At 46.3% G+C, this 14,675-nt stretch overlaps 1 protein-coding gene across 3 annotated transcripts in view; it reads right to left on the bottom strand.

The window, feature by feature from the left end:
- Window positions 1-13,564, bottom strand: part of LOC137618189 (uncharacterized) — a 122,521-nt gene extending 108,957 nt beyond the window's left edge. Inside the window, exon 1 of one of the 3 annotated variants that reach the window (XR_011039751.1) lies at window positions 12,462-13,564. Coding sequence is in view for 2 of the 3 variants with exons in the window: in XM_068348265.1 (XP_068204366.1) it covers window positions 12,497-13,492 (996 nt within the window). In the remaining variant the exon portion in view is untranslated. The remainder of the gene's footprint in view (window positions 1-12,461) is intronic. The other 2 variants (XM_068348265.1, XM_068348279.1) reach the window with 2 other exon arrangements.
- Between the last annotated feature and the right edge of the window lie 1,111 nt (window positions 13,565-14,675).

Below are 14,675 nucleotides of genomic sequence, written 5' to 3'. Positions count from 1 at the left end.
TTGCCAGAGTCTCGGGGTCTGAGACTGGGGGGAAGAATAGCGGAAGCTTGAGGTTCCAAGCTGTCGCGATCAGGTCCCCCAGACCAGCACTTGCTGGTTACCCAAGGTCAAAGACCCCCAGGTACACTCTCTCTATGAGGCTCTGCTCGGATAGTCTGAGAGAAACATTCCCCTGCCTGGAATGAGAGAGCCGATGGTGGTATTGAGAGAATCTCAATCATCCCGGTATCTCTACTGCAAGATGTGAAGGTGTGAAAATGCGTCCCCTGCTGGTTAGAATGAAGTCGACGCGCAACGGGGCGACTCGGCAGGAGCTGTAGGATCTGAAGAGGGGCCAGACTAAGGCCCCTAAGCCTGCCTGAATGATGGAGAGGTATCCTTCAGGTCTTGACCATAGGCCTGGACCGGAACATGCCCCCCCCCCTTTCCTTTGACGAGTCCGAGAACCGCATCAAGAATGTGGGGAAAGGACGAGAATATCCACTACCATCAAGAGGCTCCATAGGTCAACACCCATTGCAGGTCTAATAGTTCCGCTGGTCCCATAGGGCCAGGGAGTCCGGTTAAACATTGCCTGAAGCCACCGGAACTTGGATCGCCCCACATGGAACTTATCCTGAGGCGACCGTTCGGACTATAGACGGGTCAATGAGGAAAGAAGAACTAGGAAACGTTCCAAGGTAGGGCTGAAAGCTCTGCTTGACTGAGAACAGGTACTGCGACTCTCCTCAGTCTTGCCACAGTCAACCGAAAGGAAGGCTCGGAGGATGTGGTAACAGAATCTGGCGTCCCCAGGTGGTCACCCATCCAAGTACCGACGTTGCTTAACCTCGCTGGACGGACGAGAAGCGGGGTTTCCAATGTGGTAAGGCGGTTGAATCAATATCATGGCCAGATACTCCAGATGTTGAGGCAGAGGAAGAGAAGGCTCCAAGCAAAATACCATGAGCCCACACTCATGGTAAGCATCCGGAAGCTTGTCCCGGCGCTGAAGAAGGTCGAAACCCGAGCCTACCGGAGTTGACCAGCCCTCCAAACAGCAGAGAAGGCGGAAGCCTGCACCTGAGCGGCCAAGAGGAAGGCAGGGAGAGTTCTCTGGGGAAACAAACCTGCTATGCCACGGCGGGATAGCCACACTGCATCATAAGCAGGAATACTTGCAGTCTAGGCTGAATTCGACGAGCACCCTGGAAGATGGATGGAATGGAAACTGAAAGTACCCGTCCTTCCGATCCAGGGTTTAAGGAGTCCTGTCGCCTCGTTACCAGTCTGATCGATTCTGCTGGTCTACGCTGGCCAAGTTTGTTCGACAAACTTGATCAGGGCTGAGAGGTCGACTATGGACATCCCCTCTCAGATCCTTCCTTACAAGAAAGGATCGACTGAGGGGGCCGGGGGTGAAGCCGTCGATGATCCTAAGGAAGACCTTCGCCTAAGGTATGGATCATTCTGCCCAACCGGGCAACTCTGCTGACGCTATGGCATAGAGGTTCAGAGACACTGAATTCGCTGACAGAGACGGCAGGCGCGATATCCTTGGCTACTCACAGAGATTGTGCGGGAATGGGCATCGGGAAGCTGTCATTCGGATGAGTAACCTTAAGCATCCTCCCAGCAAAAAAACCTGCAATCCTAGAGTTCGTGAACTCCTTTTAGGACTATGCCCCCCCGGGGAGTCTCCCGTGCCATCTGTTCCTGACAGGAGGAAACTGCAATTGGACACCTTGTCCCAGTTGTCGTAGCCGATAACTTAGGCCGACGTGGTTGAAAGAAAAGGGCGCTGGAGCCCTGCAGAGTCTGGAAGAAAGCGCCTTGGAGGAGTGAAACCGGAAGTCGATTTACTCCGCACAGCAGCTGTCTAGGTCTCTGTCCTTGGGCACAAACAAACTCTTCTCAAGGATGGAAGGGTGTCTGAGGTCGTCGACCTCCACAGATGAGACACCCGAAGGAAGCCCTCAGTCAGCGCGTCCAGATGGTACAACATCGAGCTTGTCCGCAAGTTAGATACTTAACGACGAAAGTCCAAGGTGCCTGAGCTCGAGAGGAGGAAAGTACCCTTGATCTTCCTGTAGCTTCCTTGAACCAAACCTCGGGCCGTAACCGAGGAGGGAAAGAACCTGGTAAGCTCCCAGAGGAAGAGGTAAGCAGTCACCCCTTGTCCGATGGAGAAATCTCGAACGGAAAGCCCCCCCGCCAAAAATCCTTCCAGGGAATGACGGGGAAGGGCTAACCCAGGTTCAGGAATAGAGGAGTGTTGCTCAGATCTCCCTTAAGTTTCTCCTATTCTTGGAAGTGCCATGCTCTGTGTTTACGGGGTGAGGCAGTGTTCTGGAAATACGCTCCAGAAGAACTCGCCAGGCTGGTCATGCTGCGAAAACCCCATTGGGAATCGTGGTCGCAATTGCCCTGGAGCTCGCGCGACGGGAATTCCTGGTGGTCGGCGAGCGATAACCCATAGACGAGCAATGGATACTGCAAGAAATAAGCCGACATTTGTGCGAAGAAACATTGTAGGTTCGCGCGACGGAACATCATCCGTACGCGCGATGGAAAAACCGTTGGTTCGCGCGTGGGCGAACATTGGAGAGCATGAGCGTAGACGTGCAGGCACGTGGGCGTGTGGGCGCGCAGGCGAGTGGTCGTGCGGTTGCACGGCGAGCGGTCGCGCGGTTGCACGGGCGAGCGGTCGCGCGGGCGCGCAGGCGAGCGGTCGTGAGGGTGGGCAGGTGGATGAGAGCGAGTCCGAGGCGGCGAACGCAAGCGTTAGCGCGATGGCGAGAAAAAGCGCTGCCGCGTGGGCAAGGAGGACCGCTGGCAATATGGATCAACAAGCGATCGGTGGTGAGCTGGTGAGCGCTAACGCGCAGGTTGGCGATGGCGCGTTGTGTTATGCCGACGCGATGGTCGAGCAGTATGCGCAGGTGAGCGATCGTGCGTTGGCGAGCAGTGATCAGCATGCGCCGGGTCGTGCGATGGTGATCAGTATGCGCAGGGTCGCGTGATGGTGATCAGCATGCCAGGGTCGCGCGATGGCGATCAGCATGCCAGGTCGGCGGTCGCGCGATGGCGAACAGCATCTGCAGGTGGGCGATCGCACGATGGCGAACAGCATACGCAGTTGAGGGTCGCGCGATGGTGATCAGCATGCGCAGGGTCGAGCGATGGTGATCAGCATCCGCAGGTGTGCGGTCGCGCGATGGCGATCAGCATCCGCAGTTGAGGGTCGCGCGATGGCGATCAGCATCCGCAGTTGAGGGTCGCACGATGGCGATCTGTATCCGCAGTTGAGGGTCGCGCGATGGCGATCAGCATCCGCAGTTGAGGGTCGCGTGATGGCGATCAGCATCCGCAGTTGAGGGTCGCGCGATGGAAAAACCGTTGGTTCGCGCATGGGCGAACATTGGAGAGCATGAGCGTAGACGTGCAGGCACGTGGGCGTGTGGGCGCGCAGGCGAGTGGTCGTGCGGTTGCACGGCGAGCGGTCGCGCGGTTGCACGGGCGAGCGGTCGCGCGGTTGCACGGGCGAGCGGTCGCGCGGTTGCACGGGCGAGCGGTCGCGCGGGCGAGCGGTCACGCAGGCGAGCGGTCGTGAGGGTGGGCAGGTGGATGAGAGCGAGTCCGAGGCGGCGAACGCAAGCGTTAGCGCGATGGCGAGGAAACGCGCTGCCGCGTGGGCAAGGAGGACCGCTGGCAATATGGATCAACAAGCGATCAGTGGTGAGCTGGTGAGCGCTAACGCGCAGGTTGGCGATGGCGCGTTGTGTTATGCCGACGCGATGGTCGAGCAGTATGCGCAGGTGAGCAATCGTGCGTTGGCGAGCAGTATGCGAAGGTGAGCGATCGCGAGCAGTGATCAGCATGCGCCGGGTCGTGCGATGGTGATCAGTATGCGCAGGGTCGCGTGATGGTGATCAGCATGCCAGGGTCGCGCGATGGCGATCAGCATGCCAGGTCGGCGGTCGCGCGATGGCGAACAGCATCTGCAGGTGGGCGATCGCACGATGGCGAACAGCATACGCAGTTGAGGGTCGCGCGGTGGTGATCAGCATGTGCAGGGTCGAGCGATGGTGATCAGCATCCGCAGGTGTGCGGTCGCGCGATGGCGATCAGCATCCGCAGTTGAGGGTCGCGCGATGGCGATCAGCATCCGCAGTTGAGGGTCGCGCGATGGCGATCAGTATCCGCAGTTGAGGGTCGCGCGATGGCGATCAGCATCCGCAGTTGAGGGTCGCGCGATGGCGATCAGCATCCGCAGTTGAGGGTCGCGCGATGGCAATCAGCATCCGCAGTTGAGGGTCGCGCGATGGCGATCAGCATCCGCAGTTGAGGGTCGCGCGATGGAGATCAGCATCCGCAGTTGAGGGTCGCGCGATGGAGATCAGCATGCGCAGGTGAGCTAGTAGCTGGCGAACCATGTTCCTTCAGAAGTGTTGGAGAACGTTGGCGTGCCGGCTGTAACACACGTGGGCGATCCGGAGATCGCTGGCGAGCTGATGATCGCTGACGAGCTGATGATCGCAGACGAGCTGATGATCGCTGGCGAGCTGATGATCGCTGGCGAGCTGATGATCGCTGGCGAGCTGATGATCGCTGGCGAGCTGATAATCGCTGACGAGCTGATGATCGCTGACGAGCAGAAGGCTACGCGTGGAAGCCTGCGCAAAGAAGAAGAGTCCTTGACCCCGACCTGAACCGAAGTTCTAGATCGCAAGGGCGAACGTGGGCGCGTAACAGGAACCAACAGGAACCGCAGGGATGATCATCTTGAAAGCGCTGACGAACAGGAGAGCGCTGATGAGCAGAAGAGCGCCTGTGTGCTCACACTGAGCAGGAGCAGGAGAGAACACAGCAGAAGGGCGCGCAGGGAAACCCTGACACGCAAGGGAAGAACCCCCGTGGGGGCAACCCTTTGCCCCGAAGGGATCGTTGTCCGCCGGGAGACTGATGTCCGTCGGGAAGACCGTTGTCCGTCGGGAAGACCGTTGCCCGTCGGAAGACGAGATCAGATTGCTGTCCATCTGCACCAAGGCGGAAGATCGAGAAAAAGGAGTTGTAGGCTGCAAACGGAGATCCAAAAAGGCGCCTCAAGCACCCTTATAGGGAGATGAGAGGCCCTTACGACAAGGCGGACGGTGGGCCTTACGGCGAGGGAGGCCAACAGCAACAGCAACAGGAGAAACCTCCGAAGAGGAGTCTCTATGAGTGTACTCTCTCGCGAACGAAAGAGAAACACTTCGTGGAAGAGACTGGTCAGCCAGTGACCTAAGAGGAGCAATCCTCCGAAGAGGAGCTCCTGCAGTTGCCCAGCCCCTTGAGCGAAACTGCAGGTGCGACCGCTCAGCACCAAGAGCATAGTCGCACGAAAAAAAGGCAAGAGAAGAACCCCCCTAAAGGGGAAAAACTCAAGCCTGGACAGGAAAAACTTCCCTCGGAAGGAAAGTTACCGCCCAAGGATGCAAGCCTCCTGAGAGTTCTAAAATGAACTGGAGAGCTGTCCGTCGTCACGGGAGTACTACCAGTAGAAGGAGACACGCCCCTGACGAAAATACAAGGGGGGAAGCAGCAACAGCCGAATCGCCAGGACTCAACCAGACAGCTCACACCGTTGCTATATTACAGAAACGAACTAGATCGGTAACTGTAAAAAAATAAAACAAATAATATTAGTACACATTCATTCCCCCGGGAAGGCTCCGAAGAGGAATCATGAGGGAAAGGAACAAGAATTACACAACAGGCACGTGCCCTCACAACCACTTACACTTGCGGAAGGAGAGCTGTAACCAAAACAGAATTATAACAATTATAATTATGTAACTATGTAATTATGAAATTTAAAAATGAACACTAAAGAAAGAACGAAAACCCCGAAAGGAATCGTTCTACAAGCTGAAAAACAAAAAACAACTACAATTAGATTCATAACTAATTGAGACAAACGTACGGCGTAGCAACCCCCCACACGGAAAGGAAGCTAGGCTACAAGGCCGTAGTAACACGTAGTAAAAGGGTGAACGACCTCAAGAGAGAGAGAGAGAGAGAGAGAAAGACATAAGTCAAACTCGATCGCCACCCATAAAATTACGCCGTGGTGGTCTAACTGCCGAGGCCTCCACGTAGATATCGTACACTACACACACAAATCTGAAAAGGAAACTTACTCATTTCTATACTCAAATATATATACAAACATGAAAACATGTTTACATATATATTGAGTAAATGAAAAGTAAGCAATTAAGTAAAGACAAAACAAACAATGGCTGCCAAGCGAGGACCAAGACAGAGACGTCTGTCACAGTCCGAGCCAAAAGTGAAAGTGAGTATTCACCTGTGTGTGAGGGGGAGGAGGGGTAGCTAGCTACCACTCCCCTACCCCCCCGCTAACTAGCGCGGGGGTAATACACCCTCGTTAAATTCTAATGGCTCGCCATTTCAGCTACGCTAAAAGTAATACCCTTTGTAAATAGCGTGGTTTGTATTTCGGTTACGGAACAACTATTTTTTATGAAATGGAGCAATTTTTTTTTGTTTAAAATTTACATTTACGTATGTAAAACAACTCTCTCTCCCCCTCTCTCTCTCTCTCTCTCGTAAATTGTTTTCCTGCTTTGCTACGTATGTATGATTTTATATAGATACGGTAAATAATATTTGTAATAACATATTTTATAAAAGTTTTTACTGTAATATCATTATTTATCACTTTCATCATGCGCGTTAAATGCCTTCGTTTGTTTACTGAGCGTACTTTATGACGCCGTCGTTTCAGGCGGCGTCATAAAGAAAAACATTTCATTTGGAAGTCCTAAGAAAAATTAAGTAAAACATTGGTAATAACAAAATCAACATACTGTACTGAATAATCAATATAATCGATGCAAAAACTAACCTATACACAGATGTGTAAATGCGTTTGTTTCTTCATTAGGATCAGAGATATACGCAAACAAAACATTGGTTGCCATTTTTTTATCGTGCTTTTTGGCGTGTTTAGGAAACGCATGATATAAAGTCGCCTTTAATATTTGTGCCTGTTTTAGTTTAGGGTACTGTAGTACATGCATTAAGTGTTCTGTACATTAAAGGGTAGTTTGTTAACAGTACAGTGAACCCTCGCTACTTCGCGGTTCGACAATCGCGGATTCACCACTTCGCGGGGTTTTCCCATAACCCATATATATATACATATCGCGGATTTTCCGAAAAATTCGAAAATACCGCGAAATCTGAAGACCCCCAAATACGATATTTTGTTACCTGTAATTCCATTAATACTGTAATTAGTAATATCTGCTCTTACTGATTGTTCATTGCATTACATATGATATATAATTCAGCACAGAAAGAAATAAAACAGGAAAAGAGAATGTGATCATACGATAATTCAGTACGTAGTAAAATTAAATCGAACATGAAACGCAAATCAGATGCAGTCATACCATATTAGAATGGTGTGTACTGTAATGGATGTGCTTCTTTTCCATGAATCTTTTGTATGTATACGTACGTAGTACAGTACTGCATCCAATAATATTCTTTGTTGCAAAAATCACATTTCGAATAAGCGTACGAGAGAGAGAGAGAGAGAGAGAGAGAGAGAGAGAGAGAGAGAGAGAGAGAGAGAGAGAGAGAGAGAGAGAGAGAGAGAGAGAGAGGCGTAAAATAGCGTACGTAAATTTTTATTATTATTGTTATTATTATTATTATTGTTGTTGTTGTTAATAAAATTATTATTGTTATTATTATTATCATTATTATTATTATTATTACTGTACAGTATTATTATCATTATTTATTATTATTACGGTATTGTACTTAATCTACGTACGTTCAGTATGCGCGGGGCATCTTCTATGAGTAACCAACGCATCATAGTACTGTAAGACGGGTTGTGATTGGTTCAAGCGCTGATAGATCACGAATCAGAACTCAAGTTTTGTTATCTAGCCTGTGATTGGTGTTTTGCCCGCATCTTCTACCCGCAGCATCAAAGTTCTCGCGGGGCTGGATCGTTCACTCTCTGTTACCGCGTATCGCTGAGTAGACGTTCTTAAGTTTGTGAAGTTTAATCTGTGCTGTGTGCGACCTTTTTAAGTTGAACTTTTTGTTACAGTACTGTACGTAAATCCTACTGTAATGGCTCCCAAGCGTTCTGCTTCTCTTAAGGCTGGTAGTGAGCCTAAACGCCACCGAAGGATGATGACGATAGCTGAGAAGGTTACGCTTCTCGACATGTTAAAAGATGGTAGAAGTTACGCGGCCGCCGGCCGCCATTTTGGCATCAACGAATCCACCGTTCGCTATATCAAAAAGGACGAGGCGAACATTAGAAAGACGGCTGCAATCACCTTTAGCAGATCAGCGAAGCGAGTCGTTACAACGCGTAATAAAACGATCGTACGCATGGAAGGTGCTTTAGCTGTGTGGATTGCCGACTGCCGGAAGAAGAACATAGCGTTGGATACGAACACCATCCAAACAAAGGCTTTGACTTTATATGAGAATTTTGCTGCAAAGGAACCTAAAAACGACGACGGCAACCATGCTGAAGATGATGATGATGCAGATGATCCTCAACCAGGGACATCCACTGATTCCCAGCCTCAGAAACGTTTTTCCGCAAACAAAGGATGGTTCGCGAAGTTTCAGAAACGCTTCGCCCTGAAAAGCGTTTCCCTGCATGGGGAGTCTGCTTCCGCTGACACTGCCGCTGCTGAAACTTACGTGAACCAGACGTTCAAGAATATTATCGCCGAAGGTGGATACAAGCCGGAACAAGTCTTTAATATGGATGAGACTGGCTTGTTTTGGAAGAGAATGCCGTCGCGAACTTTCCTGTTCAAAGAGGAAGCCAAAGCCTCTGGCTTTAAGGCATTCAAGGATCGCGTTACACTCGTGATGTGTGGCAATGCTGCTGGATTTTTGTTAAAGCCGGGGCTTATTTATAAGTCGAAAAATCCTCGCGCTTTGAAAAATAAAAATAAGAATCTCCTTCCCGTGTACTGGATGCATAATCAAAAAGCATGGATTACGAAGATGCTGACCTCCAACTGGTTCCATCAGTGTTTTATCCCGCAAGTCAGCAAATATCTCGTAGAGAAGGGCTTGCCATTCAAGATCCTTCTCCTTATGGATAACGCTGGTGGACACGCAACTGACCTGTCGCATGAGGGCATTCAGGTTGAGTTCCTGCCACCCAACACCACGTCATTAATTCAACCGATGGACCAGGGGGTTATCAGGGCGTTCAAGGCCCTCTACACTAAGAATACCTTGGCGGACCTCGTTGCGTGTGTGGATGCTGCCCAAGATGACGAGGATGAAGATTTCAACTTGAAGGCGTACTGGCGGCAGTACACCATAGCCACGTGCCTGCAGAATATTCAGAAGGCACTTCAAGAGATGAAACCTGCAACCGTGAATGCGAGCTGGAAGAAGTTGTGGCCCGATATTGTTTACGACGACAAGGGATTTACTCCGTCGGAAATCCAACACTCTGCAATACGGAAATCTGTGCAGTTGGCTGCCATAATTGGAGGTGACGGGTTTGGCGACATGACGACTGAAGACGTCGACGAGTTGTTGGACTGCCATTCCCAGCCCCTAACTGACGCAGACCTCGAAGACCTGACGAAATCGGCAAGTGAGGAAGAGAGTGATACCCAGGAAGAGACCCAAGAAAATGTCGAAGAAACGGGCTTAACATTAGAACGGCTTGCCAAGTTCTGCAACCATATCAAGGAGGCGAAAGAAATGTTACAAGAGTGGGACGAGGATATGGTTCGCTCGATGCAATTCTCCAACAAGGTCGATGACATCATGACTCTCTACAGGATGCTCTTAGAGCGAAAAAAGAAGCAGCGGCAGCAACTTCCGATCACAATGTTTTTCCAGCCTCGCAAAAAAGAGCCAGTTCCTCCTGCTAGTACGCCTTCGGAAGAAATTGAAGAAGTTGAAGAGGTGTCCCAGGAAAAGACACCTCCGTCTGAAGAGACGTAAAATACTATCATTGACTGCACAGTAGAACACATCATCAGCTTCATCATCATCATTTCTACTGTGCAGCAAATTCATTGCCATCACCATTCAAGTTTTTCTTCAACTTCTTTCGTGGTGAGTACAGTAACAATCTTTATTTTTTACTTTAATATTCTTACTGCCTGTTTTATAGTTTAGTAATGTACGTACTGTATGCATTAAGTTAAAGGGAAGGTTTTAAAAGTCTACATGTTGTAACCTATCATATTTTTTTTGTTTAAAATTTACATTTACGTACGTAAAACAATCTCTCTCTCTCTCTCTCTCTCTCTCTCTCTCTCTCTCTCGTAAATTGTTTTCCTGCTTTGCTACGTACAATACTGTATAATTTATATTTGTAAGGTAACATATTTTGTAAATGCTTTTACTGTAAATACTGTATGTACTGTATCATTATTTATCACTATCATCATGCACGTTAAATGCCTTGTTTGTTCTGAGCGTGGTTGTTTACTGAGCGTACACGCCGTCGTTTCAGGCGGCGTCATAAAGAAAAAGATTTCATTTGGAAGTCCTAAGAAAAATACGTAAACTAAAACATTGGTAATAAAAAAATCAACATACAGTACTGTATAATCAATATAATCGATGCAAAAACTAACCTATACATATATGTGTACACTAAATGAGTTTGTTTCTTCATTATGATCAGAGATGAACGTAAACAAAACATTGGTTGCCATTTTTTATCGTGCTTTTTAGGTGTTTAGGAAACGCATGATATAAAATCGCCTTTAATATTTGTGCCTGTTTTAGTTTAGGGTGCTGTAGTACATGCATTAAGTGTTCTGTACATTAAAGGGTGGTTTGTTAACAGTACTACGTACAAGGGAAGGTTTTAAAAGTCCGAATATACATGTTAAATAAATAGGTAAATATGATGTCACTACTTCGCGGATTTTCACCTATCTACCGCGATAAACGAGGGTTCACTGTACTACGTACAAGGGAAGGTTTTAAAAGTCTGAATATACATGTTAAATAAATAGGTAAATATGGTGTCACTACTTCGCGGATTTTCACCTATCGCGGTCGGGTCTGGAACCTATCTACCGCGATAAACGAGGGTTCACTGTACATACATATACTGTATATATATATATATATATATATATATATATATATATATATATATATATATATATATATATATATATACAAAAACATTAAGAATGTTTTATTGTATATATATACATATAAGAAAAAGTAAGTTAAAAGACAAAAATTAATGGCAGTCCAGAATAGGCGAGGAGGAAGAGCGGAAACAACCGCTCTCCATCCGAGCCAAAAGAAAAGTGAGCTAAATCACCAGTGTGTGAGTGGGAGTGGTAGCGAGCTAACCCCCCTAAACCACGCTAACTAGCGGTGTGGGTACTTAACCCACGCTAAATTTTAATGGCTCGTCATTTCAGCTTCGCCAAAAGTACTACCCTAATAAATAGAGGTTTGTATTTCAGTTACAGGACAAAAAAAGCATTAATGGCAGTCCAAAATATAGGTGAGGATGAAGAGCGGTAACAACCGTTCACCATCTGAGCCAAAAGCAAATTAAGCTAAATCACAGATGTGTGAGCAGGAGCAGTAGCAAGCTAACCCCCCTATCCCCACTCACTAGCAGAATGGATAGTTAACCCTCGCTAAATTTTAATGGCTTGTCCATTCAGCTGTGCCAAAAGTAATATCCCTAATAAATATCGTAGGTTTGTATTCCAGTTACGGCACAAATGCAATATGAAAAAGGCAAGAAGAAAGCTCAATTGTCAGTAGAAATGATAAGTACAGCATATATGAGACTAGAATTAAACTCATTGCTTGAAGAAAACTCCGTACATATAAAAAAAAAAAAAAAAAAATGAAAAACTCGGAAAGCTAGCGGGATGGGTGGTTAACCCTAGCTAAATTTTAATGGCTCGTCCTTTCAGCTTCGCCGAAAGTAATACCCCTAATAAATAGCATATGTTTGTATTCCAGTCACAGAACAAAGTGTATTTGTAAAGATCTATTCACTAATGCAAGTTTCAAAGTCCTTACTAATGTTGCACCATTCTATAATTGGACCAATAGCTGTCGCAATTCCCGATTACCACCACCAAGCATAATCCTCAACAGTAATGGGGAACCCCAGGTGGGCGTTGGCATTGTGGGTGGGATAAAATTAAAACTAACCAATTACAGAAGATAACATAAAAAAACAACAAAACAGCATGAAATATAAAAGATAATAGCAGCAGAAACAAATAACACAAAAAATAAAAAACAAGACAGTGAAACAACACCTACACACCAACTGCCGCAGTTACCTCTAAAGCACTGCTTTCTCTTGAGTTCCGTTTTCTTTTGAACACAGACTTCTCAATCCCTAACATGGTCCGATTTTAAAAGAGAAACCAACATAACCTAACCTAAAGTTCCATACCTACCCTAACCTACTTTAGGAGCCGTATCCTTAGCTTACCACTGGGTCCTGGTCGGGTTTTATCTCCACTGGGTCATGATCGGGTTGGGTTGTCTGTCCATAGGGAGGATAAAGTTCAGCAGCAGTAATAAAGAATTGGTGCAATAACTCCTTATAATTGGGCACAGACTTGATAAAGACGTAGCGGGAGACATACTGATTGTAATACACCTTACGAGTACCAGACTTAGGGACATAAGACTTGATGTCCTTCCATAGCCATTTGATGTTCTGTATATGAATTTTGGGGTTTTCAGGACCCACAGAAGCTGTCCTAGCATTTACGATCAGGTGCTGGTACCCATACTCGCTAATAGTCTTGTACGCAGGCCATGTGTCAGTTACTAAAATGCTACCTGGGCTTATATGTTTTTTGATAAGTGGGATTAAGGTATTTGCGCCTCTACTTGGATTATCTATTAGTGGCACGGCGAAAAACCTCTTGGAAACACGTTCTATGCCACCAAAAACCGACACGCCATTGTCATCACTTCCACTGTCGTTTTTATAATAACCTAACTTACATTCGTCTACTTCCACTATAATGTCTGTACCTCCAATTGGTGGTTGAATGTCTACAAAATATTCAGCTACCTCAGAACATAACATTCTCCATCTCACAGACGTTTCTGAAGCCAAATTCAAGTTCTGCATGATACTAGTGTGTGAAAAACTCTTCTGAAGCCATAGGTTTGCAAATAGGATTAACTTCCATGGTTCTGAATGGCAGTTATCTAGAAACGTACCCTTATAATCACTAATTGAGAAAGTACACTGTATACGTTTCTTACTTTTAGGCTTTCTATGTTTGCCGTGACATTGCCAGCAATGTCTGTCTGAGCGTAAAGTGCACCGATTGGAACATCTGGGACACTTAATTTCAGATGGAAGTACCCCGTGGTTACGTAGAAATTTCAAAGTTTCTTCATTATTACTTAGAAAGAGTCTAATGGCTTCGTCTCGTGTATATTCACACTTGTTACAAACGTTGGCCATGATTCAACTGAGTGAGGAATATGGATTTGAAAATGGACCGCTAAATTCGCTAATCTGTTGCAAGTTACCGGATCCTCGTTGCTCTCTCCACAACATTGTAATTGTGGGCACACTACTAGAAGCGTATCAAGCATGAAAAAAAAAATTCATTACTATTTATCATTATTACTAGCCAAGCTACAACCCTAGTTGTAAAAGCATATGCTAGAAGCCCAAGGGCTCCAACATGAAAAAGTAGCCCAGCGAGGAAAGGAAATAAATAAATGAGTGTCAAAACAGATATGTTATACGTAAACTATAAAAAAGACTCGTGTCAATATGTTCAACATAAAAATATGTGCTGCAAGTTTGAACTTTTGAAGCTTCCTGGTTCCTGGTTCCTTATTGCTCACTCTGCAAAATAAGTTTGCGGGCACTCTATCTCTTTATAGATAGGTGCAAAGCTTCTAAGCTTATTCTTATTATTGCTATTAAGTTTATATCATCTGTGTCTTAAATAAATTAATATCATAACGAGGTTCTCAATCTTTACTTTTATTCCCTTCTACCTTGAGATTAGATAGGATAACACCTTGCTATCATCAGTTTTGGCAACCTGTTGTGGTAATCAGTTTGGGCTTCTTAAACTCTTCCTTTATATGCATTGCCCTATCTATAAATGCAGCCAGATCCCTGCTAGGATTTTTCAGCGTACCTAAACTTATTTCTACATTCTTTAGCTGTTCTAACTTTGGGCATAAAAATAAATGTTCGGTAGTGTCTTCTTTCTCTGTGCACAAGTCACACAAATTGTCCTCATATTTTCCCCTGAAATTTGCTTTTAAGTTGAGCATATTTAATCTTGCTTTCATCACAAGGGATGCCTTATCCAGATACATTTCTCTGATATGAGGCAGAGGGCCATTTCCTTTAATAAATCTTAATTTCTTAATTATTTTCTTTTTTTCTTCAATAGTTTCTTCTATTTTTTCTATAATTCTTTCAGGTTCAGGTTCTGGGGTGAGGCAAAGCCCTTACAACGGCGCCTTCAAAGTTTATCTTCAAGTACTGTTTTGTCTTTTCTTCCACATCAGGTTTAATACTTCTTTTTTCTATATTTGTTTCACGAAATAAAAATAATCCTACTATTTTCTTTAGGTCTTCGTCGTATGGTTGTTGTAGCTCAATTACTTCACCCCTTTCT

The sequence above is a fragment of the Palaemon carinicauda genome, chromosome 2 (genome assembly GCF_036898095.1).
Source record: "Palaemon carinicauda isolate YSFRI2023 chromosome 2, ASM3689809v2, whole genome shotgun sequence".
NCBI classification, from domain to species: Eukaryota; Metazoa; Arthropoda; class Malacostraca; order Decapoda; family Palaemonidae; genus Palaemon; species Palaemon carinicauda.
Note: the sequence above shows the minus strand (reverse complement) of the source record. Positions and strands in the feature narration are given on the sequence as shown.